Source organism: Onychostoma macrolepis, chromosome 07, assembly GCF_012432095.1.
Source record: "Onychostoma macrolepis isolate SWU-2019 chromosome 07, ASM1243209v1, whole genome shotgun sequence".
In the NCBI taxonomy this organism is placed as follows: Eukaryota; Metazoa; Chordata; class Actinopteri; order Cypriniformes; family Cyprinidae; genus Onychostoma; species Onychostoma macrolepis.
The window spans coordinates 33,386,031-33,412,434 of record NC_081161.1 but is presented as its reverse complement, the minus strand read 5'-3'; the positions used below and the strand labels follow the sequence as shown (position 1 = coordinate 33,412,434).

At 36.1% G+C, this 26,404-nt stretch overlaps 2 protein-coding genes and 1 non-coding gene across 5 annotated transcripts; 1 reads left to right on the top strand and 2 right to left on the bottom strand.

Annotated features, from left to right (window-relative positions):
- The first annotated feature begins 8,693 nt into the window (after positions 1–8,693).
- Positions 8,694–14,445, top strand: muc3a (mucin 3A, cell surface associated). Its single transcript, XM_058783689.1, has 9 exons — positions 8,694–8,778; positions 8,864–8,923; positions 9,128–9,255; positions 9,346–9,396; positions 10,150–10,330; positions 10,672–10,833; positions 11,444–11,529; positions 12,191–12,336; positions 12,660–14,445. Exons 1-9 carry the CDS (start codon positions 8,726–8,728, stop codon positions 12,702–12,704), a joined length of 912 nt encoding a protein of 303 aa, XP_058639672.1. The 5' UTR covers positions 8,694–8,725; the 3' UTR covers positions 12,705–14,445.
- A 144-nt stretch (positions 14,446–14,589) lies between these two features.
- snapc2 (small nuclear RNA activating complex, polypeptide 2) lies at positions 14,590–19,894 on the bottom strand. Of its 3 annotated transcripts, none has more exons than XM_058783686.1 (5): positions 19,724–19,894; positions 19,085–19,346; positions 18,832–19,005; positions 15,553–16,063; positions 14,590–15,136 (listed from the first exon to the last, which is right to left on the bottom strand). In XM_058783686.1, the coding sequence occupies exons 2-5, from the start codon at positions 19,298–19,300 to the stop codon at positions 14,775–14,777; spliced, it is 1,263 nt and encodes a 420-aa protein (XP_058639669.1). In that variant the 5' UTR covers positions 19,301–19,346; positions 19,724–19,894; the 3' UTR covers positions 14,590–14,774. The 3 variants fall into 3 exon arrangements, with proteins under 3 accessions (XP_058639669.1, XP_058639670.1, XP_058639671.1); XM_058783687.1 differs by having other exon boundaries at positions 19,603–19,732; XM_058783688.1 differs by lacking the exon at positions 19,724–19,894 and adding an exon at positions 19,557–19,574.
- Positions 19,895–20,437: 543 nt separating this feature from the next.
- trnal-aag (transfer RNA leucine (anticodon AAG)) lies at positions 20,438–20,519 on the bottom strand. The gene has a single exon. It is a non-coding gene; the product is annotated as a tRNA-Leu (tRNA).
- Between the last annotated feature and the right edge of the window lie 5,885 nt (positions 20,520–26,404).

Here is a 26,404-nt window from a genome sequence, read left to right as displayed (position 1 = left end):
CACAAGTGCCTAAAACTTTTAACAGTACTATAACTTTGCAGGTAGGTTTCTTGAAGCATCTTGGAGACGTTGCCACAGTTCTTCTGGATTTAGTGTGTCTCAGTTTGTTCTGTTTCTTCATGTCATTCCAGACAGACTGGATCAGATCTCTGTGTGGAGCACTGGCTGTTGTCAAGACTCCTTATTAGTGCTGTCAATCGATTAAAAAATTTAATCGCGTTAATCACAGTCGTGGACTGTGGAAAAATCTGGAAGATGATTATGGGTATGCAGAGAAGAAAAAATCATCTCTTTTTTCTTGTAGATATTGGACCGGTTCATGTACAGTATACGGTTATGTTTACAGTGAGGCATGGCTGGCATATCACATCAGACAGGGATTATATAAATTGAGAATGTATTCTTGAAACATTAATTCATATGGCATATCTTTTTTATTATTATTTTTAGCCTTCAATATAGATAGTATTTGCAGAGTTCTTGCATTGAATGACCTTTCAGAATTTACCAAAGCCTAAGACAAACTGAAATAACAATGCAAATAATTTCTGTGTGGAGCTTTCATGTTTCTCTGGGCTCTCTGGCTTCCACCACAATCCAAAAATATGGAGGTTAGCAGAACTGTAAACACTAAATTGCCACAGCCAATTTACGCTGATGACCTTTGTAGTTAAAACATTAAATGTGTGTGAAAAAATAGAAACTAGCAAGGATATATAAGCTTTAGCATCTATGTATCTAGTATCACATAAACTTTGAGGACTATAATGGAGAAATTCAGACAGAGCTCGCTAACAGTAATTTCACTTTCTCAGTCATAAGCCACAAATGGCAAGTGAACACTAATTAGAGACCATATTCACTGTACGCATAGATTATGAGAAGTTGATCTATTTCTAGTTGTTATACAATCCTGGATGGCATTTTTTTTTCTGGCCTTAAAGGCCATTATAAATACACATTTGCCTTTATAATTTAATACATTCTGTAACAAGAAATACATTCCTTACATGCTATTATTTAAAAGAACTGTTATTTATTGTGATGTGTTACATAACAGCTGTGTTCCTTCAGTCAGCCATTATATCCCAATCATAAGAGAGTTTCAGAGTGTTATATGTCGGGAGAATATCGGGAAAATATCGGGAGGAAATATCCACCAGTTTGTTTAATAACAGTGTGTTTTAAAATGACGTTGGAAAATAAGTAGAACTGTGAAATAATTTAAAGGAAACAAGTCTTTATCTTTATAGGTGTTTAATGATCTGTTCAAACCTCTCTCACAGTGGACTTTGATATGTGATTATGGTTTTCCGAATGTGTTTTAATATCTAGAGCATGCACTCAGGGCAGTGAACTGTTACACAAGCTGACATGTGTTAGAAGCTACAGCAGTACAGGACTGAGGCTCCGGTGTATTATTTTTCTTGTGTTTGGACTCTGGCATCGTTCTGGGAAATGATTGGGATAAGCTACATGTCTTCATTCATTCTGATCTTGAGTCTTTCTCTCATTTCAGGTAGGGTGAAAAATATACATAAAATATGAATTTTTGCGAATGAAAATATTGTATGGCAGGATAAACATGTAAATAATGTTGCAGAATAATGAGAGATTACATTAGGGCATTATTAAAAATTATAAAAATGTAGTTTTTTTAACAATAATTTTTAAATATTTTAAAAAACAATTTGCAATGTCAGACTTTTTCAACTGGGATATAAACTGACCCTGCACATAAGGTGTTAGTTGTAAAATAAATATTGGTCCCACTTTATATTAGGTGGCCTTAACTACTATGTACTTACATTTAAATTAATCATTTGGTACAATGCACTTATTGTGTACATACATGTTCTTACATTGTACTTATATTTTAAAAAATACCGATATGTTAATTAATCAAATTATATGTTAATTGATTATATGTTAATTAATTTCAGTAATTACATTTATAATTACACTGTTGACACATCCCTTACACCTTAACCCACCCTTAAACCTACCCAAACCATCAAACCTGTACCTAACCTTACTTGTATCCCACCTCAATAGCAGCAATAGTGTTTTGCAATACATTATGAACACAATAAGTACATTGTACTTATTTTTTGATGTAAGTACATAGTAGTTAAGGCCACCTAATATAAAGTGTGACCGAAATATTGAATACAAAGTGAATCCTAAATCCCATGTGTAACAACAGGACACAGTGTGTGTGCATGTTAAAAGAATGATAATGTTTGGTGCTGAATGTTTTGTAATTCAGATCTGTTGTTGAATATGAAACAATAAACATCCTATTAAAATAATATTAAAAACATAATGTTGGTGTTTATGTGGGAGAACCAACTAAGGAACAAATTTTGTCGCTGTCATACCTTGATTCCTCCAGAAGCATCTTGTAAGATTACGTGGCCCTGGAAGTGTATTTAGCAAGCAATACTTTATATCTATCAAAAACAAATGTGTGCCATATGCAAACTCTCAATAAAATATAAGATGGCAATTTGGTGAATTGAGAAAGTCGGTGAATGAAGATTTATTGTTTTATGAGTATTCAGTTTCATAATCTGTATAAACCCTCTCCTAGAAGACTTTGCTACAGGAGAATGCAGAGATAGTTTATATTTGAGAAAAGAGGTGACCAAGTGTTGAGGTGACAATTACACCCCATCAACAATGGTAATTTTGCAGGCACATAAAGTGACTATGTGGCATAAACAATAAAGTTACATTGACCAAATCTGAATGTTGGTGGGGGGGAAAAAAACATTATCCCAGGCCTAACCAGCTGATATTGTGTTTACAACATGAACTATAAGATACAGTAGCAGAGTGAAGAAAAACAACAACAACAACAACAAATGTTTCTTTATCCACCATCCACCAACTGTTTCTTTATCCAACAGCCACTTCTACAGAAAATCCTGGCTCCACAACAGCAGGTAATTTTTTTTTATTTAAATCACAACCAACTAAAATTCATTTAAGAAGTTGTTCTATAATTTTTATATACACACATATTACAGTATATAAAGTTTAAAATACACTATACAAAAGCAACTAGACAGACAAAACAGGTTGTTAATTTGAAACGTTCTTAACTTCTTTAAACTTGGCGAATCATTTTAAAACCACAGCACTTTATTCGCAAGACCCATTATGTTAGAATTATTTATTTTTGTAATTTTTAAAAAATGTCTTGCGTACCTTGCAGCATTTGTCTGTGACTTGAGCAGTTTTCCAAAATGGAAACACGCAAGTTAATTTCAAACATTTGCATGTAAGAATAAAACGTCTGTCGCACGCATGCTTTGGATAACTTGGGTTGTGGTCTTGCACGCTTGATCTGTGTGATTGCCATAGAAATTAATTTTTTTTCACTACTGTACTGAGGCATCATTGTCTGTTGTCAGTGTACAGAACCAAGCACTAGATAAGGAAATTCACTGTCAAATTTTCATTATTGATTATTAACAATTTTAGACTGACTAGAAGATATCAGAACAGTTTATTAACTATTTTAGCCTATTTTACTATATTTTTTCAGTTTATTAACTAATTTAGATTTGCCGTTGCATCCCTATACATACCACTAGTATTAAATCATATCATATTTATTTTAATGTGTACCATGGCTTGTCAGAGCATCGCCACAGCTCTCTGACTCCTGCCTATGTTTTTCTCCCTCCTTTTCTCACCTATGGATTTATTATTCCCCTTGCAATAGTTAGGCCTATTTTTGTCTTCCAAGAATATTTTGGATTCAATAAATTCCCAATCGTAACCCAAACGTTTCAATGCTCATATTTTCCAATAATAGGCTAGCCACAAGAATACATTATTTTATGTCATAAAAATTGCTTGCTAACCATTTTTGTGTAAAGTTATATTTACAATCTTGTTATGACACCATAAACAGAAGAAAAACTTTTATAAAATTTCCTAATTTTGCTTTTAATTTTCTTCAAAGATTTCCCCCCTTTATTTTTTTTTTACTTTATCTCCATTTTTGCTTGGTGTGTCAATGAAAAATGGTTATCAGGAGTATGCAGTTGAGAGCATGATCATCATGGTCCACATTTACATCCAGTCTGCGCAAAATGAGATCCAAACCCACAATTTTAACTGATAATTCAGATTTACGCAATGGAAAGTGCTAAATATTTTCAAAAAATTTGCTAAATAGTTTTATTATTTTATTAATTATTTTCTTAGATTAGTTTTCTCATAAAAACCTACCGTATACTGCAACTTTGTGAAACAAATCGTGCTGAAACAAGTATATAGGGCATTTTCGACAAATGTTCCACTGAGTGCAGAAAAAATAGGCTCAGTGCTATACCAATAACAAGGACTGTTTCTATTTCCAAAACAGATCTCGCTTCAAATTCAGCTAGTGTTTCCGAAACAACTTCAGGAGAACCCACTTCAGCTACAGTTGACTCCACTGATACATTATATATTTCAACAACTACTGATATCACATCAACCAGTGGACCTTCAAATACAGAAACGTCTCCAGCTCCAGATGGTAGTACAACAGAGAGTTCTGCTGTAACTTCAGGAGAAACCACTGCAACTACAGCTGACTCCACTGATTCAGTTTCAACAACTATTGATATCACATCAACCAGTGGACCTTCAAATAAAGAAACGTCTCCAGCTCCAGATGGTAGTACAACAGAGAGTTCTGCTGTAACTTCAGGAGAAACCACTGCAACTACAGCTGACTCCACTGATTCAATTTCAACAACTATTGATATCACATCAACCAGTAGACCTTCAAATACAGAAACGTCTCCAGCTCCAGATGGTAGTACAACAGAGAGTTCTGCTGTAACTTCAGGAGAAACCACTGCAACTACAGCTGACTCCACTGATTCAATTTCAACAACTACTGATATCACATCAACCAGTAGACCTTCAAATACAGAAACGTCTCCAGCTCCAGATGGTAGTACAACAGAGAGTTCTGCTGTAACATCAGGAGAAACCACTGCAACTACAGCTGACTCCGCTGATTCAATTTCAACAACTACTGATATCACATCAACCAGTAGACCTTCAAATACAGAAACGTCTCCAGCTCCAGATGGTAGTACAACAGAGAGTTCTGCTGTAACTTCAGGAGAAACCACTGCAACTACAGCTGACTCCACTGATTCAATTTCAACAACTACTGATATCACATCAACCAGTAGACCTTCAAATACAGAAACGTCTCCAGCTCCAGATGGTAGTACAACAGAGAGTTCTGCTGTAACTTCAGGAGAAACCACTGCAACTACAGCTGACTCCACTGATTCAATTTCAACAACTACTGATATCACATCAACCAGTAGACCTTCAAATACAGAAACGTCTCCAGCTCCAGATGGTAGTACAACAGAGAGTTCTGCTGTAACTTCAGGAGAAACCACTGCAACTACAGCTGACTCCACTGATTCAGTTTCAACAACTATTGATATCACATCAACCAGTGGACCTTCAAATACAGAAACGTCTCCAGCTCCAGATGGTAGTACAACAGAGACTTCTGCTGTAACTTCAGGAGAAACCACTGCAACTACAGCTGATTCCACTGATTCAATTTCAACAACTATTGATATCACATCAACCAGTGGACCTTCAAATACAGAAACGTCTCCAGCTCCAGATGGTAGTACAACAGAGAGTTCTGCTGTAACTTCAGGAGAAACCACTGCAACTACAGCTGACTCCACTGATTCAGTTTCAACAACTACTGATATCACATCAACCAGTGGACCTTCAAATACAGAAACGTCTCCAGCTCCAGATGGTAGTACAACAGAGAGTTCTGCTGTAACTTCAGGAGAAACCACTGCAACTACAGCTGACTCCACTGATTCAATTTCAACAACTACTGATATCACATCAACCAGTGAACCTTCAAATACAGAAACGTCTCCAGCTCCAGATGGTAGTACAACAGAGACTTCTGCTGTAACTTCAGGAGAAACCACTGCAACTACAGCTGACTCCACTGATTCAATTTCAACAACTATTGATATCACATCAACCAGTGGACCTTCAAATACAGAAACGTCTCCAGCTCCAGATGGTAGTACAACAGAGAGTTCTGCTGTAACTTCAGGAGAAACCACTGCAACTACAGCTGACTCCACTGATTCAGTTTCAACAACTATTGATATCACATCAACCAGTGGACCTTCAAATACAGAAACGTCTCCAGCTCCAGATGGTAGTACAACAGAGAGTTCTGCTGTAACTTCAGGAGAAACCACTGCAACTACAGCTGACTCCACTGATTCAGTTTCAACAACTATTGATATCACATCAACCAGTGGACCTTCAAATACAGAAACGTCTCCAGCTCCAGATGGTAGTACTACAGAGAGTTCTGCTGTAACTTCAGGAGAAACCACTGCAACTACAGCTGACTCCACTGATTCAGTTTCAACAACTATTGATATCACATCAACCAGTGGACCTTCAAATACAGAAACGTCTCCAGCTCCAGATGGTAGTACAACAGAGAGTTCTGCTGTAACTTCAGGAGAAACCACTGCAACTACAGCTGACTCCACTGATTCAGTTTCAACAACTACTGATATCACATCAACCAGTGGACCTTCAAATACAGAAACGTCTCCAGCTCCAGACGGTAGTACAACAGAGAGTTCTGCTGTAACTTCAGGAGAAACCACTGCAACTACAGCTGACTCCACTGATTCAATTTCAACAACTACTGATATCACATCAACCAGTGGACCTTCAAATACAGAAACGTCTCCAGCTCCAGATGGTAGTACAACAGAGAGTTCTGCTGTAACTTCAGGAGAAACCACTGCAACTACAGCTGATTCCACTGATTCAATTTCAACAACTATTGATATCACATCAACCAGTGGACCTTCAAATACAGAAACGTCTCCAGCTCCAGATGGTAGTACAACAGAGAGTTCTGCTGTAACTTCAGGAGAAACCACTGCAACTACAGCTGACTCCACTGATTCAGTTTCAACAACTACTGATATCACATCAACCAGTGGACCTTCAAATACAGAAACGTCTCCAGCTCCAGACGGTAGTACAACAGAGAGTTCTGCTGTAACTTCAGGAGAAACCACTGCAACTACAGCTGACTCCACTGATTCAATTTCAACAACTACTGATATCACATCAACCAGTGGACCTTCAAATACAGAAACGTCTCCAGCTCCAGATGGTAGTACAACAGAGAGTTCTGCTGTAACTTCAGGAGAAACCACTGCAACTACAGCTGACTCCACTGATTCAATTTCAACAACTATTGATATCACATCAACCAGTGGACCTTCAAATACAGAAACGTCTCCAGCTCCAGATGGTAGTACAACAGAGAGTTCTGCTGTAACTTCAGGAGAAACCACTGCAACTACAGCTGATTCCACTGATTCAATTTCAACAACTATTGATATCACATCAACCAGTGGACCTTCAAATACAGAAACGCCTACAACTCCGGGTGGTAGTACAAAAGAGATTTCTGGTTCAACTTCAAGATATCCCACTGCAACTACAGTTGACACCACTCTTGTGACAGGAAACAGTACATCTACACCAAATACTACAGCTGATTTCACAACAACAAAAGATGTTATAACAACAATTACAAGCTCAACAACCAGAACCACAACTGCTATTCAATGTGCAAATGGTGGAACTCCACAATCAAACAACGAGGGTTGTGTCTGTCCAACAGGTTTTACGGGGAGACTCTGCAGAACTATTGAAAATGACATAACAATAGGTTTGTCTATCAAATAGGTTTTGGTAATAATTAAAAATAAATTATTTAATGATTAACTTCTCTGCATTTCCACATCACAAATGTGAGTGGGATTGACGTGCAAATTTTTCTGGATTAATTTGGCTACAAAATCATTTTTAGTCTTGTCTGTCAGAATACGTTCACCACAATTAAAGTTACTGCAGTAGTTTTGGGGGGTTTTTTCCCAGTGAGATTTGTCTCATTAATTAAAATGTAGTGCTTTAAAAATTTCTTCAAATCTGCATGAAGGTGTGGCTTAATAATGGTATAGCTCCAATTTTTGTAAATGCAACAGAAACCTAGTAACAAAACAAATCAGCTAGACTTCATGAGATTTAGTGTTAATAGTAGCATTAATTTTACACTTCCTCATACTTTTCTTAAAAAATATATTTTCTGAAAGTTATATAATTTGTAAAGTATAAATAGTATTAACTTTTTAAAATTTCCTCTATTTTTATTTTAGATGTCATTGAAAGGACAGTCAATGTTACGATGGAAATGGATGAGGAATTTAAAGATGAGCACAACAACAGTTCATCAATAGAATATAAAGAGTTTGTTAGAAGATTCAATAATACAGTAAGTATTGTGGTTTAGATGGCTTGATCACTTAAATATTATTGTCCAAAAACTTTGGCAGGTAAAAAATATCACATTGGCATACATTTACTAAAATGACCAGTTGATTAAAAATACAGTAATTTAAGTGAAGTTAATTACATTAGTTCTGAAAAAAATCTCTAGTTTTTAATCATTTGTTTTAAGATACCTCTTTGTTTGATAAGCGGTTACCAATGCAATATTGTTAAGACTTAAGTGTCCTTCAAAAGACCTTCAAAAACAATATTTTGGTCAGTGGAGGTCATAGTTTTTTGGCTTGAAATATTACAGATATATTTTATTCAATTATAGGTGGTACCCATGTATGAAAACAAAATACAAAATTTTTTGCGTGTGGCCAACATAATTCTAAGGTAATTCATCTACTTCGATAGCACAAGCTATTTTGCAATTATATTTATGCCATTATAATTAATGCAGTCTTGTTTCATGTCAAAGTGCTGATGACTCGCGTAGTCAAAGAAGAAAAAGGAGCGTGGCCTTGAAGGAAACTAAGAGGTAACACTACAAAATGCAATAAACCAAGGATGTATAACAAATCAAGCAAAACCTTGTATTATAACGACAATTCAAGATATCCTAAATTTACAGTTTTAAAACAAAAAACACACCAATTTAAAAATATTTATAAACTTTTGATATTTTTGTCTTTCCTTTCCTTTTCTTTTTCTTTTCCTTTTTTTTTTTTTTTTTTTTTTGAAGTGGCCCTAAACTGAATGTTGCGCATGATGTCCTTCTTGGAATTGAAAATAACATTAAAATCAACAGTACTTATGAAAATCTGGTCACGGACGTGAAAGTTGTTCTTGAAGCCTTAAAAAGCAATCAAGGTTGGTCATCATATGCATTCTTCCTGTGATCTAAATGGTTATTGGATGCATTATTAATCCATGTTTGTTAATTAATTTTTTCAATTGTAGACACAGAATTTCGTGTTAGCGGTGCCACTGCTACAGAGACTGAGTTCAGTGGTGAGTTTTCAGTTAACTTATTATGCTCGTAGCAAGAAGAATAGTGAGTTATTCTATATAATATTAATTATTTTATTGAATTATATACTCCACTCCAAATATGTTCTTACTTTTTAAGTATTGAGTGAACTACTGAAATAACTGAAATGAGTTTTAATGCGTAAGAATAGATGTTGAATGTATATTTAAACATACTGCGTATGTTTTCAACTATAGTTCTAAGGGGAGCTACAGAGACTAACAATCATTTTTAAGAAGCTAAAAAAAGTTGCAAAGGTTATTGGCCTGTTTTGGAGGGTATCACAGAAGAGACTATTGCTTGAAATAGATTCGTAAGAAAGGATGTTTGTAGTATATACAAAATGCAGGAAAGTTTTGCTGTTGTGCAGTGAGACCAAAATATGGCTTCTCAGCTAAAATGCAAAACAATTTGTGAAGGGAGAATTTAATGCCGGCCACACCTTAAAAACACCATATTTACATCAAATTACAGTGTTGGCCACATGGTGTTGTGGGATTGCTTTTAATCTTTAATGATAGGTCGTTGTGTTAAAAGAGAAGAAATAATGGATGTTGAAAAATATAGGGGAACCTTAGAGAAGTTTCAACAGCTGAATGGTCCCAATCACAAGGCCAAATTAACATAAGATTTTTATTAAAATCAAGGGATTTTGTTTAAGTGTATCAATATTTTTTTTAATTCATTTTATTTTAATTTATCTATTGTGACTGTTACATTTTTTATTTCCACAGTCAATGATGTGTGTGTCAAGGCTACGGAAAGGTTTCCTGATGAGTTCAAAAAATATTTTGAAACAGCTATGTTGGAAGGCACAGTGACATGTGTGACTCCATGCAATACGGCTCATAGTAAACGGATCATTTGTGAGAATGACGGCACCTGTGAAGTTTCTGAGGAGGGCCCATCCTGCTAGTATGTACTTTTATATTTTTTAGACTTTCTTTACGGGGGTGTGGTGGTTAAAGATCTGGGCTGGAAACTGAAAGATTTTAGGTCTGCCCCAATCATTAGTGTACCGTTAGTTTAAATAAAACCATCTGCTAAACAGTTAGTTTGAATATAGACGTATGAATGTGTGCATATGTATGCTTATATCTCTGTGTAAGCAATACCAAAATTAGAATCGTTCTGACTGGATGAAACTTTTCACTTCCAAAGAACTGGAATAATTGAAACAAAAGCAAAAGTTGCACAAAAATATGCAGATGTTTCTCTGAAAATGTAAAAAGACTTACAATGCATTTTTACTCTAGTTGCCGCTATGCTGATGACGTCTGGTACTTGGGAGAGCATTGCACTTTCCAGGTGCACAAAGTTGGATTTTTTGCTGGATTGGGAACGGTGGCAGCCATAGCAGTATTAACTGTAGCATTCCTGACAGCTTATCTCGTTATAAACAAACGAACGGTGAAGAGGTAAGTAACTTCATGCACTTTATCAAACTGCTTCAATTCAAAAATGTTAATGGGAAGTCTGCGGTCATGCCAAGGCATTTCAGTCATGTTGCAGTCAGGACTTTGATTGGGCCACTCCAGAAGGCATATTTTCTTCTGCAGAATAATTTACTCCTGTGCTTTGGTTCGTTGTCCTGTGGCATCTGTTGATCATCAGTTAGCGGACAGATGGCCTGCAGAATGTCCTGACAAACTTCATGTGAAATTGTAAAAATTCATGTTTCCAAGCTGTTCAGGCCCTGTGAACACAAGGCCATCATGTTCTGATGGATTTGCAGACAAACCTAACAGGAGATTTGTTTAGCCAATACTCTGAAATAACAATCAACTAGCTGCTCTCAAGACCAGAAAAGCAGTTTGCGATACATTTCTAATACTATTTATTTAGCTATACCAGTGATATATAAAGGCTATAATCCATCCTGCATGATTCAAAACAGCCCTCCTACAAACCTGTGAAAAATCTCTTATTTACATGACTATATCAATGCGAACTATTGGAAAAAGGTGTTTTTCGTGAATAAATGTGTTTTTATGCCTTCCTGTCCATAACTTTATTGCTGTCTCACAGGAATAAGGACATCAAGCAAGAGCTAGTGAAAGAATGGTTAGAGGATGACTTTGAATGGCCACCACAAAAGAAAATCTCAAACACAGGTACCAAAAAAAAAAAAAAAAACTGCATTATTCAGCAATTATTACCTGCAGGGTGCACCTGAATATTTGAACCATTCACCAAATGGTTATTTCTTTTGTGCACAATTTCAAAATATTATTAATACTGTTATCTCAGTAAATTAGTTTGATAAAAACTTGGAATTAACCTGAATAAAGAGGTAAGCAATTAATAATTGGATGCAGTATATTATTCCAAAATGGCAAAATAACAAACAAAAACTAAACAAAGAAAGTTAAATTACAAAAAAAGGAAAGGAAAGCTGAACATCAAGATGTTCCTGTGTGTAGCATGACTTTAAAATACCAATTTTCTGCCACACTTTCCTAAAGTCCCTCATCATATCATCATGATCTAAACATTTTGTTTTGCACATTTCATCCTGGATTATTTTGTGAACCTGTTCAGATGTAATACAAACTATGCTTAGAGGCCAAGAAAATATATTTTGAACAGACAGCCTGTGTGTGAAACGCTGTTCATTTCACAAGTAAAGATGCATAGTGCATATTCAGGAGTTTCTAGGCGAGTTTAATTAAGACTGCAACTTGATTAAGCTGCAACAAATGTATATATTTTTATTTTGATGTTTAGTGCAATAAGATCATTGTAGTCTTTTTTTTTTTTTTTTTGTATTTCCAGTTGACAGATATGAGAATCCAATATACTCACCAGGAGGCATACATACGCGGGACAGTTTCGGAAAGTATAAACCAGATTTCTCTTATACACAGAATTTTTCACCTGAACCTGATATTCATCTCCGTTACCTTCAGAGGGATCAGTCTGTGAGTACTGAGAGGATACGCTGATGTACACTTAGCTACATACAGTGTGTTGTTCTTACAAATAGTCAAAATAAACAAACCTATAAGCTACTACACCCAGCAACAGGGTTCCACTATAATTATGTTTCTTAATGAACTATCTTACCTGGTTAATAAAGATAAGACACATTTTAATTTCTGACCTATAAACAATTACACATTTCCATAGAAGGAACTCACCTAACCAATGATTTGTTTTTATTGAATTCAATGGAATACAAGCATTATAACTGCACAGTGATGGTTTTTCCAGAATTCCTCATTCCTTGTTTTGCTCTTGACAGATGAGAATGGACAGACCTCGGATCCGGACATCTTTTGATATTTAACATTCTTAGTGTTTGGAAAGACAAGCATTACGACTTTGTATGACACACTGAATGTATCTGTTGCTTGGTTTAAAAATATGCAGTCTTGATCTATCAAAACTCAATCAGTTGCAAGAGCACTGTATTTAAATCATACGATTTAGCAGTTGCACAACTGTGCATATTTTCTGTACCTCAGATGTGTGACAAACATCATCAGACCATATTGCATTTGATCACATGATGACGAGAAGTAAAGCTTCAGAAACGCCCTGCTTATCTTCAGATATATTAACATAATCAGTGTTATAAAAATAGTTATTTTTTATAGGTTTCATTTTAAGGTATCATTTCTTAGTATTTTTTTATTCATAATGACATTGCATTAACACAAACTTGTTTGTAAATTATTATATATTATCCACAAATTATTTATTAGCTTTATACTCCACACACTGTAAATTGACACTTGCTTATGTTATAATAAATTATAATCTCAGTTGTTTGTTTTAGTTGCCTTTTTTCCTCTGTAAATGCAATAAACTACATGAACAAAAAAATTATATTCTTGAGCTATTGCGTATTGCAATATAAGAAAACATCAAACATGAGCTCACAGAGAGGGACAGAGTATCGTCACAAAACAGCATTCCCAATTACTTTCATGCCTCTTGATTGGTTATTTTCAGTACTTTTTAAATGTTTTCCTACTCAGGCACACAACAGAAGCACAGGTAATGGGACTTCCTTACTGTATATTCTACTACCTCTTCAGATTTCATTGTTACATTATTAAGTTCTTCCAAAATATAACAGTGAGCGTGTTTTAACTGTTAAAGAAGAGTTTAAATCACTTTGGAAATACTGAATATTATCCACAACATTTTAAAGATGGCTAGTCATTTCAAAAGAAGGAACAGATAGATGCAGTAAAATAAAATCTGTTTATCTCAGATATCTTATCAGCAGCATGCCAAACAACGTGAGGGACGGTGAGTTGTATAGGTCATGTTGGGTGGGAAGACGCACATCGAACAGATAATCAGGAAAAAGAAACCGATAATCAGCTGCTCCTCAAATGGTAGCATCACTTGTACCTAGACCTCTGTGGTGCAATGAGACTCATGGGTCTCAAACTTGGGTAGTGTTACTCACCATAAATGTCACTTTATTAGAGGTAAACCCTTGTTTGCATACGGTTTTGTTTACAATTCTTTTTCTGCATTAAAAAAAAGTACCAAAGACCATAATTCTTACAGATCTTGGTGGGAAGGCTCTAAATCCACCCCCACTCAAGATGACAAAAAAGGCATTCTAATTCTACTCCGGTACCACTTTACACAACCACCGGATATTAGGTGACGCTATAAGTACATTTGAATTTTGGTTCCTAACTCTGGATCTGTAAGGGCCTCTGAATCCTTGATTCCTAGAATCCTCTAGTCTACAGGAATCTGCAAGAAACTGTACATCCAATTTTATTTACTTCAGGACATTTTTCCGCCATCTTGAATTTTCTGGAAAAACTAAATTTTCTAACTCCTCCTAAGCTGCTGGTTTGATTTGCACAAAACTTGGCATGCATCATCCCTGGCAAGGCCCTCATGACAAAAAAAGTATCAGAGGAATTCTGATTTCTCAAACTAACCTAATAAAAAAAAAAAATATTAAAAAAGGAAAACATTAAATATTCCAATCCCAAAAAAAAAAAATCAATATTACCATCTGGTTCTTAATGTATTACTATGCTAAAAGGAAATATTTGCTAAACCAAAACCAGGAATGTTCCACGTTTTTGGTCAATTGGCAACCAAGCCCTACTTTCAAAACTTGTTAATCAGACTAAACTTAATTTTGAACTAAAATGCAGTTCGGTTTAAAAAAAAAAAAACAATTGAGTTCTCTCTAGTTTTTTAAATATTTATTCTTTTTACAATCTTTTTATGATTTGACTTGCCATTGTTTTAGAGGCAGCTTTGTGGAGATTAAACTTTAAATCAAAAGAAAGAAACAACATCTACACCTGTAGCAAAGTGAAACACAGAACTTGGCTGAACCTCTTCAGAATTAAACTGAGACTGGCTAAGCATATCATTTCTCAGAATCCAGGGACGATCTTTTCAGTAAAGCTACTGGAACTAACAAAGGATTGAGAGGACAAGTGCCAGCTGTAGCCCAGTCTTTTTTGTCCTTTGCTGGTTCTGTGAAAGATGACTCACTGGAGGGCTCTTTAGTGGATCCCACAGTAGTCCTGAGTTTCTGTGTTAATGCAGTAGAATCAGCTACATCAGCCTGTTGGACGTCCCTGTCAGTGCTTGAAGAGGAAGCTGGCATTTTTGCAGGTTGGGTGAGCTGTGAGTATATCTGGAGAAAATGATGTTGAAGTTCCTTGCAGTCCAGTGAGGGGAGCTCTTCAGGCAAACACATCAGCATATCCAACAGCACTGCGCTCTCTGAGGATGGAATGTGGAAAACATGAGAAAAAAAGTAGAGTGCTGTTCACATATCTAAAAAGGGATACTAGTTCACCCAAAATGAAAATTCTGTCATTTACTCACTCTCATGTCATTCCTATATGAATGACTTATACAGTAAAATATGAAGATAAAGTGAAAGTCAGAGGGGTCCAAAACAACACTGATCCACATTGACAAAAAAAAAAAAAAAAAAAAAAAGACAAAATATCTTTGTGTTCCACAGAATAAAGAACATCATATGACAAAATGGATGATTTTTGGGTGAACTATGCGTTTAAGTTGATCGAACTTACACAATCCTGGAACAATGTGTAAAATACTCATGAAGAGTGTAATTTCTTCAAGTATTTAATAGAATATTATATGCAAATGTATAATTTAACAATACTCACCCATTGAAGTAAGAGCTGAATTGCAGGTTTTAGAGTCAATGTCACTTAAATATTGATAAATCTTGTCAAAATTCACAACACACTTCAGCGCTATTGGTTTGCATGGGTAATCATGATCTAACAGTTCCGACTGAACTTGATTGTGCATATTTGGGGAAACTGACAGTGACACTGGACCAGTGGAAACAGGACTGGACACTGTTGGTTCTGCTTCTGACTGCAGTTGGCTTGGGCTTCTTGTCATCTGTGAGGACCTTGGTGTGGGCGTTTCAGGTGTTTTAGACACTAGAGGTGAAATGCTGGATGCATTATCCAACTGGCTAAGAAGGTCAACAGCATTACAACTAGAGTCAGGCTGAATAAGAGATGCAGCAGAGGAAGCAGAAGGCCGAGAGGGCGTTTTAGGGGGCTGGACATGGTGAAGACTGGAGGAAGCGGGTGATTGGATGATGGGGTGTGGAGGTTCAGAGTGCATCAGGCCACAGGGCTCAACAGCAGCAATCACAAGCATCTGATGACAAAGTAAAAACAGAAATTTTATCTGTTATTAGAGTCATTAAGATGATAAAGGCAATAAAATAAGACAAACACTGTAAGTGACTGACAAGTGTTATGTACTTTGCTCTTTGCTCTCTAGGTGTGCTATAAATAAAAGTCATATATAAGCATCATAAGAGAATGACAGAATCAGTTGCTGAAATTACATACTTCTGAACTGACACTTTACATTGATGCTCTTGCACCATAAGTAAATAAATATAACCTGATTGTCAAACACAAAGATTATCCATCACAATTTTTCCACTTCCATGTAGTGACTGTTTTAGCAGCTTCAGTCAAACTCATAAGCAGTGTTGGGCTAGTTACTCAAATAATGTAATATATTACTCATTACTAGTTACTCCTTTCAAAACTAATATTGTTACTTTACTTATTACTTTCTGGCAACAGTAATTAGTTACACTACTAGTTACATTACTTTTTCTTCACGCCCCACAGCAGTTGTAACTGTGTATCTTCCAGATAAAATTCTTCTAGAATGTTACTAACAACATATTTCTGCCTCATCATTTGACCAAAATCCACGTTGGATCGCAGTCAGAAGTTATTACAAACACTCAATAGTGATTGATAGTGGCATTCAAGTAGAAGTGTTGTATTCATCTCATTAACTGTCATGTGTAGCTTGAAGTAATTTCTCCGTTACCCATATGCGATTAAATTTCGTTATGCATTTTATCAAATCACATTGAGTTTGTTGAATATTTTTAATTCTATTAATATAATGTACCACATGCTGATCAGAGGGATGTAATGCCAGAAAGTAAAGTAAAGCCACAACTTACACAACACATCTTTTTTCCTGACAAAATCAATATAATGCAATATTTCTATCTGCTGAATGCAAGCTTTTTCCATATTCCAAGCTTGCTTGCTGCACTGGGGACATCACATGCATGTGCGAGTCATGAAAATTATAAAAATAAATCAAGGAATTATTTGATTGTTAGATTTTAAATCAGCGGGGTTGAGGCATCAAAAGTAACTAAGCTATTTTATGGAAAGTAACTGTAATATTACTGAAATCATATTAGTAATTAGTTACACTACTAGTTACTGCAAAAAGTAATATTATTACAGTAACTAAATAACTAGTTACTGCCCAACACTGCTCATAAGTAGTTTGAATTTTTGTGCAGTCAGACTAAGTTATTGAGGGGAACCTATACAGGTGCTGGTCATATAATTAGAATATCATCAAAAAGTTGATTAATTTCACTAATTCCGTTCAAAAAGTGAAACTTGTATATTATATTCATTCATTACACACAGACTGATATATTTCAAATGTTCATTTCTTTTAATTTTGATGATTAGAGCTTACAGCTCATGAAAGTCAAAAATCAGTATCTCAAAATATTAGAATATTTACATTTGAGTTTGAATAAATGACCATCCCTACAGCATAAATTCTGGGTATCTCTTGTTCTTTGAAACCACAATAATGGGGAAGACTGCTGACTTGGCAATGATCCAGAAGATGAACATTGACACCCTCCACAAAGAGAGTAAGTCACAGAAGGTCTTTACTGAAAGGTGTGGCTGTTTACAGAGTGCTGTATCAAAGCATATTAAATGCAAAGTTGACTGGAAGGAAGAATTTGGGTAGGAAAAGGTGCACAAGCAACAGGGATGACCGCAAGCTTGAGAATACAGTCAAGCAAAGCCGATTCAAACACTTGTGAGAGCTTCACAAGGAGAGAACTGAAGCTGGAGTCAGTGCATCAAGAGTCACCACGCTCAGACGTCTTCAGGAAAAGGGCTACCAAGCCACTTCTGAACCAGAGACAACGTCAGAAGCATCTTAACTGGGCTGTGGAGAAAAAGAACTGGACTGTTGCTCAGTGGTCCAAAGTCCTCTTTTCAGATGAAAGTAAATTTTACATTTCATTTGGAAATCAAGGTCCCAGAGTCTGAAGGAAGAGTGGAGAGGCACAGAATCCATGTTGCTTGAAGTCCAGTGTGAAGTTTCCACAGTCAGTGATGATTTGGGCTGCCATGTCATCTGCTGGTGTTGGTCCACTGTGTTTTCTAAAGTTCACAGTCAACACAGCCATCTACCAGGAAATTTTAGAGCACTTCATGCTTCCTTCTGTTGATAAGCTTTATGGAGATGCTGATTTCATTTTCCAGCAGGACTTGGCACCTGCCCACACTGCCAAAGGTACCAAAAGCTGGTTCAATGACCATGGTGTTACTGTGAATCTATGGGGTATTGTCAAGAGGAAGATAAGAGACCCAACAATGCAGATGAGCTGAAGGCCACTATCAGAGCAACCTGGGCTCTCATAACACCTGAGCAGTGCCACAGACTGATCGACTCCATACCACGCCGCATTGCTGCAGTAATTCAGGCAAAAGGAGCCCCAACTAAGTATTGAGTGCTGTACATGCTCATAATTTTCATTTTCATACTTTTCAGTTGGCCAAGATTTCTAAAAATCCTTTCTTTGTATTGGTCTTAAGTAATATTCTAATATTTTGAGATACTGATTTTTGACTTTCATGAGCTGTAAGCTCTAATCATCAAAATTAAAAGAAATAAACATTTGAAATATATCAGTCTGTGTGTAATGAATGAATATAATATACAAGTTTCACTTTTTGAATGGAATGTGAAATAAATCAACTTTTTGATGATATTCTAATTATATGACCAGCACCTGTACAGTTCTTGGTGTGGTGTCTGGTGTAATTTCTTAAATGTCCCATACAGACCTGGGAAAATGCAGAAGAAATAGTCTTCTCGTGGGTTCTAGAGATTTTCTGGACCAGCTCTGCCCACAATTCAATGGGAACTTTAGCTTTGCGCTCCTCTCTCCTCTGACTCTGAACCTGTAGATACACCTTCTGTAGCACTCGTGACTTCAGGGTCATTATCAGGTCTTCAATCTGAAACCAAACAGTAATAACAATTGCATTACAATGGGCATGTGCATGTTCATCCACAATTTGGTGTCGATGAGCTTACCTCTTTGAGAGAACGGTGGGGAACTTTCTTTTGAATCTCAGTCAGATCTAATTCCGATTCAAAATTCTGCTGATGTTTCAAAGCTTGCAAACAGTTCTGAAGATCTTTGCGATTCCATCCCTTGCAGAGTGATCTGGTATTCACTGTCGGCTCTTCCTCAGTGCTCTTAAGCAGAAAGCGTGATGGTTCAGCTCGCCGACGAAATGGAGGTTTCATAGTGGCAGATTACATAAAAGTCATATTGCATGTACTCTGAAATTGCCTGTTTGTATGAAAATGAAAATATCCAAATGTAACAACAACAAAACATAAAAATGGTTTTTGAAAGATTAAACTTTTCTTTGAGAAAACCTTGGAGGAGAAATGTTTAAATGTGTAGCTTTAAAGAAAAGTTGTGTTTTAGAGATCTAAGAGCAACTAACATAGTACAGTTGTTTTAAGAATGTGTATGAACATCGAAACAAAGACCTACAAAAGCCTGCCGTCTTAACACAAATACACTGAATACTTCAACTCACTGCACGATGAGCAAGAATACGAAAAAAAGATGTAGCTTCTTAGAGTTTTCTTAAAGCCACTGCTTATTATCTCAAAAAAACCAAACACCGATAGCTTCCACACCACATGACAGGTACTTACAAAATAAACTGTTGGACAGCGCAAATTTTTTCACTTTATTCACACGGCTTCATTAAGGCAGGATTGCACAGCAGCCGTCAAATAGAATTATTTAAAGTAAAATAGATGAGAATTCACATTATAACTTCCGTAACACTGGTTTGGTCACAACACGCTGAAAATACCCGTATCTCGCTACGGACACCGGAAGGTTCAAAAACCACGAGACTAAAATGCGTTTGTACAAAGATCCAACTGGGCCATTCTCATTTGTTTTATTCAACATATAGATTAAAAATATAACGAATGAAAATATGTTATAAAAGACTAATATAGTATACAGTCAGTGGTATTACAATAGTAAGTTTATACTTACTATTGTCGTTTGTTAAACACGCCACTAGAGACCGCTCAAACCTCACACAAAAGTTAATTTCTCACTCCAAGTATGTATACACTTTAGTGTATATTTGTCTGTTGCATTTGTTTAAAGGGGCAATGAACTGCAAAAATAATTGGAACCATAAAGTCAGTCTGTTTCATTTTATTTATTTATTAATACGAAAATAAAATAAAACAGACTGACTTTAGGTTCCAAATATTTTTGCAGTTCATTGCCACGGAACATGTAGACATGTAGACATCTGTATTTTTCATGAGAGCTGTAAATAGTTTATGAAAAGATACACAGTGCTCCTAACTGTTTTGACCTATTGTCACACATTAAAAACGTCTTGGCAGCGGTGGGATTCGAACCCACGCCCCCGAAGAGACTGGAGCCTTAATCCAGCGCCTTAGACCGCTCGGCCACGCTACCCATAGAACACCGCTCTATAGTCAAAATTTAAAAAACGTTCAACGTTCTCCAAACGTCTCAATACTTTTGGGGTTTACCCCGTTGTAGCTGTTTAGAAGAGTTTATATGCCGTTTTTATTCACACCTGTCTTGTTTGGTTCGATTAAATCGAACTCAGTTCGTTTCCCCCCTTGGTGCGGATCTTTTGGGTAGGTGTGAATACAGAAATCGCACTCGGGTGCGGACCAAACAACCGTACTGAGACCCAGCTGAAGAGGTGGTCTCGGTCCGCTTCCAAACGAACTCTGGCACGGTTGAATGGATGAACCAATGAATGAATGACATTAAGCACGCGTGTGGTTTTGTTTACAGTTTCTGGTTCACTTGCGACTAAAGAAAGCATGAAAATTAAAGATGCGGTAGATATGTTGCAGTGGAAATGGGATCAATTCCGTGATGATTATGACCTCTGTTGGTGATTGAGTGACATGATTTTAGTGGTTGTGTGTATTATTACCGCATGTCTTCCCACAGCACTTAGAACTAGGGTTCGACTGGGGTTGTTTATGCCAAAACGGAAAGATGTGTACCTTGACTAGGGCTGTCACGATATGAGATTTTTCACACCACGGTTATTGTGGCCAAAAGAATTCACGATATCGATATATCGCGATATCTATAGAAACCTTGGGGAATCAGCCAAATACATTTTTACTTTATTTAGTTTTTCTTTTTACCCAATGAACATAAGGACACTGATAAACACAGGGCACATGCATTTTCACTTTTTCTTCAGGTCACAGCTGACCTGTTCTCTGTCTTCTTTGAAGCTCCCTATGAAATAACAAGAGAGAAAATATTGTCAAGTTCAACAGTATGATGAATAAATATTAACATCAAAACTGATACTTTAACCTGTTAACTTGTGTAAGTTACCCGTATTTTAATCTGTTTAACCTATAGTTGCACCTGTGCCAATGAAGACATGCAGTTAAAGCGCTTCTAATTCAGTTTTAATGTGCGTCTAGAACGACCGCAGATGAGGCATTAGGTGCATGGCACTGCGACCAAAATAACATTTTACAGAGTTTAATGTAGCAATGTGGTCACTCAGTTTTTCTAGATTTGTTTTAATCGTGTAAAGAAGATTTGAACAAAGAAATCAAGTGCTATGCACATGTATTGGCCATGACTTGATTGCAAATACAAATACAAATTTTAGACGAGTAAAGAAAACGCAGTAGGCCTACTTATTAAAAGAATCACCCCTTTATTTAAATATATGAACACAGGTTAATGTAACGTTTCCCATTTCATGACTAGCAAAATAATGACAACTTACTGTCTGTATAATATTGAACATGGTTCTTCTCAGAGTAGCGCGTCAGTATAAGTTCTTTGGCGCGGCCGCGAGCTGCGTCTTCTTCTTGTTTGACGGGTGTCAGTGTTAAGGCACAATACTGTCACCTGGGAGCTCAACCAGGTACTGGCGCTGGAGTAGGCTATTTGCGTGTTGTGTTATCTTAAGTGTCCTGTTCATTTTAAATATCATGGTTATCGCAAATACCGGTATATGGTCGCACCCAAAATTAACACGATGTCGATATTTCATGATTTGAATATCACGGTTATCGTCAATACCGATATATCGCGACACCCCTAACCTTGACATATTTTATTATTTCATAAAATATATAAAAACTTTTAAAAGGAGCAGTTATGAACATTTTCTTACATATACTTTCAGATCAATTGTTAGAATATTTTAGAGAGAGAGAAAAAAATTATCTGAATGCAGTTCTTTCAAGGAAATGCTTTACCTCATCTTCAATGAAGCCATTCTCCTCAGGTTTCGTGGAACCAGTCCCCGCACATGCCTTATTGCATAAGACAAAAACAAAGAACCCAACTCAATATTTTTACATTGCATGTCAGTTTAGGAACTGTCTTTTTATGATGAACTGGAACACAGTCAATCTTGAATAAAAAGGAAGGAATAAAGATTAAAGATTAATATGAAATCTGATTCAGTATTGCACATATAAATATATCACATCATATTTTGCTATTTTATAAACTTAAGAGGATTTGCCTCAGATGACTTTTCATTTTACTTACCACTGCTGTCCAAATGTGGTATGACTCGACCTCCAAAAAAGTCCTTTTGTGTAGTTTAGGATTTTTCGTAATGGAAGAACATACATATATTCATAAAGATTGTATTTGATAGCCTTAGTTATCATTCACTTTCATTGCATCCACTCTCTGTTAAACCGACAGTTTATTTATTTACATATTTTTATTTTATTGCTGTGAGAAATGAGAAATTGAGAGAAACTGTCCCCCACTTTTTCATTGAAATCAGTTTTTAGAATCCCACATTTAACTAATTTAATTAGTCTCAACTAAACCTTTGATATATAATTTTTTTAAATATTAAAGAAGTCTATTGCACTTTAATAGTTCAAATTGCCCTAATGGCGATGAAAGGATTTTGCATTAGTGTAAGCATGGACAGAGTATCATTGTTTTGGTTGTGTGGTTTTAGATGTTACAGAGATATCAGTAGCTTTATTTTACAGTCCTATTTCCATATACTTACTATGTACCATCTGCCATCAATTACTCAATAAGTACCTTGGTCCATGTTTATACCCCCAACTTGAGTGCCGCATAACTTATTCTGTACATTAACTAATAGGTACATACACCAGTACTTACATAGTAAGTGTATGGAAATAGGACTGTAAAATAAAGTGCACCATTTTACATAAACATTACACAGGAATTACCTATTCTTCAAACTTTTTGAGCACTGTTGTGGAGAGCAATTTAACATTAACACACACTTGTTTGTTAGTACTACATATTTACCACATGTATACCAAGTACAGTATTTGTCTTGTTTGTTACCACATAATAGCACATTTTTACATAGGTGCTATACATTGACCATGTACATACCATTAGTATGTACAGTAATGTGTCTTATTAGTTACCGTATTTTATTATTTTATTATTTATTTTTATTTATTTATTTATTTATTTTCTATATTTGCATTGCTGTATGTGTATCTTATGTTTAACTAGTATGTAGCACCGTGGTCCTGCGAGACACGACATTTCGTTCCACTATATGTCCACACATGTAGCAGAATGACAATAAAGCTCAACTTGAACTTGAACTTGTATATGGATACGGTAAGGACGTGCCTGTTTGTACCCACTTGTCCGTAAGTACTACATATTTACCATGTATATATTAGTAAGTACAGTAAAGTATCTAATTAGGCACTACCCGTAAGTGTCCATTCTTACACACACTTGTCTGTATGTACAAACTAATTACCATTCATGTACGACTGTTAAGTACAGCCGTGTTTCTTATTTGTTAGTAAGTACCTTGTGTTACCACTCATTTGCCTGTAGGTACAAGATATTTACCATGTATGTACCAGAGAAGAACACGTACTGTAAAATAAAGTGCTACCGAGATATCTGTCAGCTTTTCCAGTCTGCGTTATGTCTACTCTGAAATGTATTATGTATTACATATTTTGTTTCATTGGTGTCAATGACAGTTCGTCTTCAGTGTTACATGACGTTAACCTTTATGACGTAAGTCATATTTAATTTATGTCTAATTTATAAACAAAGTAATTAGCCAAATGGAAAAATAATAAACCCATATGTGCCTTCATAAAACACAGCACTACATCAGTGGATCTTCAAACAGTGTGTCAGGGGGTTCTTGGTAGTACTGCATGGGATCCACCAATTATAGTATGTGAAAAAAAGGCCTTCCTTGTTTCTGTTCCTTGTTCATGGCCTCCCGATCTCCCATGGTTTTCTGCTCCATCATGATGGTCATCTCCTCCACATGCTCCACCTTGATGTTTTCCATCTCTACAGGCTCCACCATCTCCACATGATCCTCCATAGTCTCCACCACTGCTCAATAGCCCAGGCCCACCACTACTGATCCAGGCCCACTTTTTCTTCATGAACTTGGCCCTCCTTCCATCCTCCTTGTCCATCTCCGCTCCACCACCTTCCTGGAAGCTGCCATGTCTGTTTTTAGTTTTGTTTGTGTTTTCTTGTCTTTTATTTTGATGTGCTGTATTGTTATAATCATAGTTCCTGTCATGTCATGTGATTCCTATGCCCTTCATGTGATCTCATGCCCTTCCGCTGTTCATAGGTGTGTTCAACTTGAAACGGCACCGCGCAAACCGTTCTGTGTATGACATCAAAGTACTGCAAGAGTGATTAATTGGTTTTCATTGGTTTATATTATCAGTCTTGCCATTGTTTCTTTGTCTTGACTACATTTAGATTTGTCTTGTTTAGTCATTAGTCCTTGTGTATATATAACTCTATTGTTTCTATTGTATGAAGGTAAAATGACGTCAAAAAGATTTGCATGCGCAGGGTAAGATTTGTGAAAGTGTACATAAGATAGCAAGCCTAAATTAATTTTGCATTCGCAAGAAAAGATTTGTATAAGTGTAAATGTGCACAGGCTTGCAATACTTTTGGCTGTATTTGGGCGAAACAACAGTGCCAAAAGTGTAAGCTTGGAAAAATGAAAGTCAGAAGAATACAGATCATATTTTTTTTTGCCTTAGGATGAAGTTGCAGTTTCACAATACATGATATACACTTACAAAAAACAGTAAAAGGCAGCAAATCTTTTTTTCTTACGTTTGAAACGCGATTTACACTTATACAAATCTTTTCTTGCGCATGCAAAATTAATTTATGCTTGCTATCTTATGTACACTTTCACAAATCTTACCCTGCGCATGCAAATCTTTTTGACTTCATTTTACCTTCATACTATTGTTCCTTTATGTAACCCGGTTGATGGTGAGTCTTCGTCAAGGTCAGGTTCATGTTCTAGTCAAGTCATTGTCATGTTAGCTTTGTATATATTTCTTTATTTCAACAAACTGCACATGGGCTCAACTCTGCTCACATTCAGCGGATTATATGTTACATAATGTATCCTTTGCAGTGAATGGGTGCCATCAGAATGAGAGTTTAAACAGCTGATAAAAACATCACAATAAGATTCAGGTTTGTAATACAAATATATCATTAAGATGTTATTAACTTGTAACTATTGCTTCCAGATAAAATATGAGTCCTCTTTCCATGATATTGCTTTCACCAGTAGAATTTGTCTCTTCTAAATTAAAAGAGAAATATGCATAGATGGAGAGCCATTTAGCCTACAATCGAAAAGTCCAAAACAGCTCTAAGCAAATATGTTGTTTTTGATTTGATTTGGATGTTAGAGGACAATGTGAGAGATGTTTTTTTTTTAATTACTGGAGGAATTGTTGGATTATGGATTATGTACTGGTATTTTGGCCAGCAACCAAGGTTTAAAGCAGGGGAGTCAAACTCAGTTACTTGAGGGCCAGGTCCCTGCAGAGTTTAGCTCCAACCCAAATAAAACACACCTGATCCAGCTAATCAAGTCCTTTAGGCTTATTTGAAAATGACATGGTATGTGTGTTGGAGCAGGAACTAAAGTCTGCAGGGCTGTGGCCTTCCAGGAACTGAGTTTGACACACCTGGTTTAAAGTTAAAACTCCTTAATAATAGATTTGTCTATTACAAACACACAGCTTTTCACTTCACGAAACGTTAATTGATAGACCGAAGTCAGGTGGATTACTGTACTACTGTACTGTACTTTTTATCAGCTGTTTGAACTCTCATTCTGATGGCACCCATTCACTGCAGTGGATCCCTTGGCGAGCAAGTGATATAATGCTACATTTCTCCAAACCTGTGCTGATGAAGAAAAATAATCTACTTCTTGGATATTGTGAAAGTGGAACATTTTCATAAATTTCAACTGTTCCGACAATTCCAGCAAAAGTATAGCTAAATGT

Bases quoted from the DNA above. Each gene is read 5' to 3' on its own strand.
- muc3a (XM_058783689.1), top strand. From the start codon at position 8,726: ATGTATGAAAACAAAATACAAAATTTTTTGCGTGTGGCCAACATAATT. The intron at 8,924-9,127 runs GTAACACTACAA...TTTTTTTTGAAG, and splicing joins GCCTTGAAGGAAACTAAGAG to TGGCCCTAAACTGAATGTTG. The intron at 11,530-12,190 runs GTACCAAAAAAA...TTGTATTTCCAG, and splicing joins AAAGAAAATCTCAAACACAG to TTGACAGATATGAGAATCCA.
- snapc2 (XM_058783686.1), bottom strand. From the start codon at position 19,300: ATGAAACCTCCATTTCGTCGGCGAGCTGAACCATCACGCTTTCTGCTT. The intron at 19,006-19,084 runs GTAAGCTCATCG...GTTTGGTTTCAG, and splicing joins CCCACCGTTCTCTCAAAGAG to ATTGAAGACCTGATAATGAC. The intron at 16,064-18,831 runs GTCTGTATGGGA...CTTTGTCATCAG, and splicing joins TTTCTTCTGCATTTTCCCAG to ATGCTTGTGATTGCTGCTGT.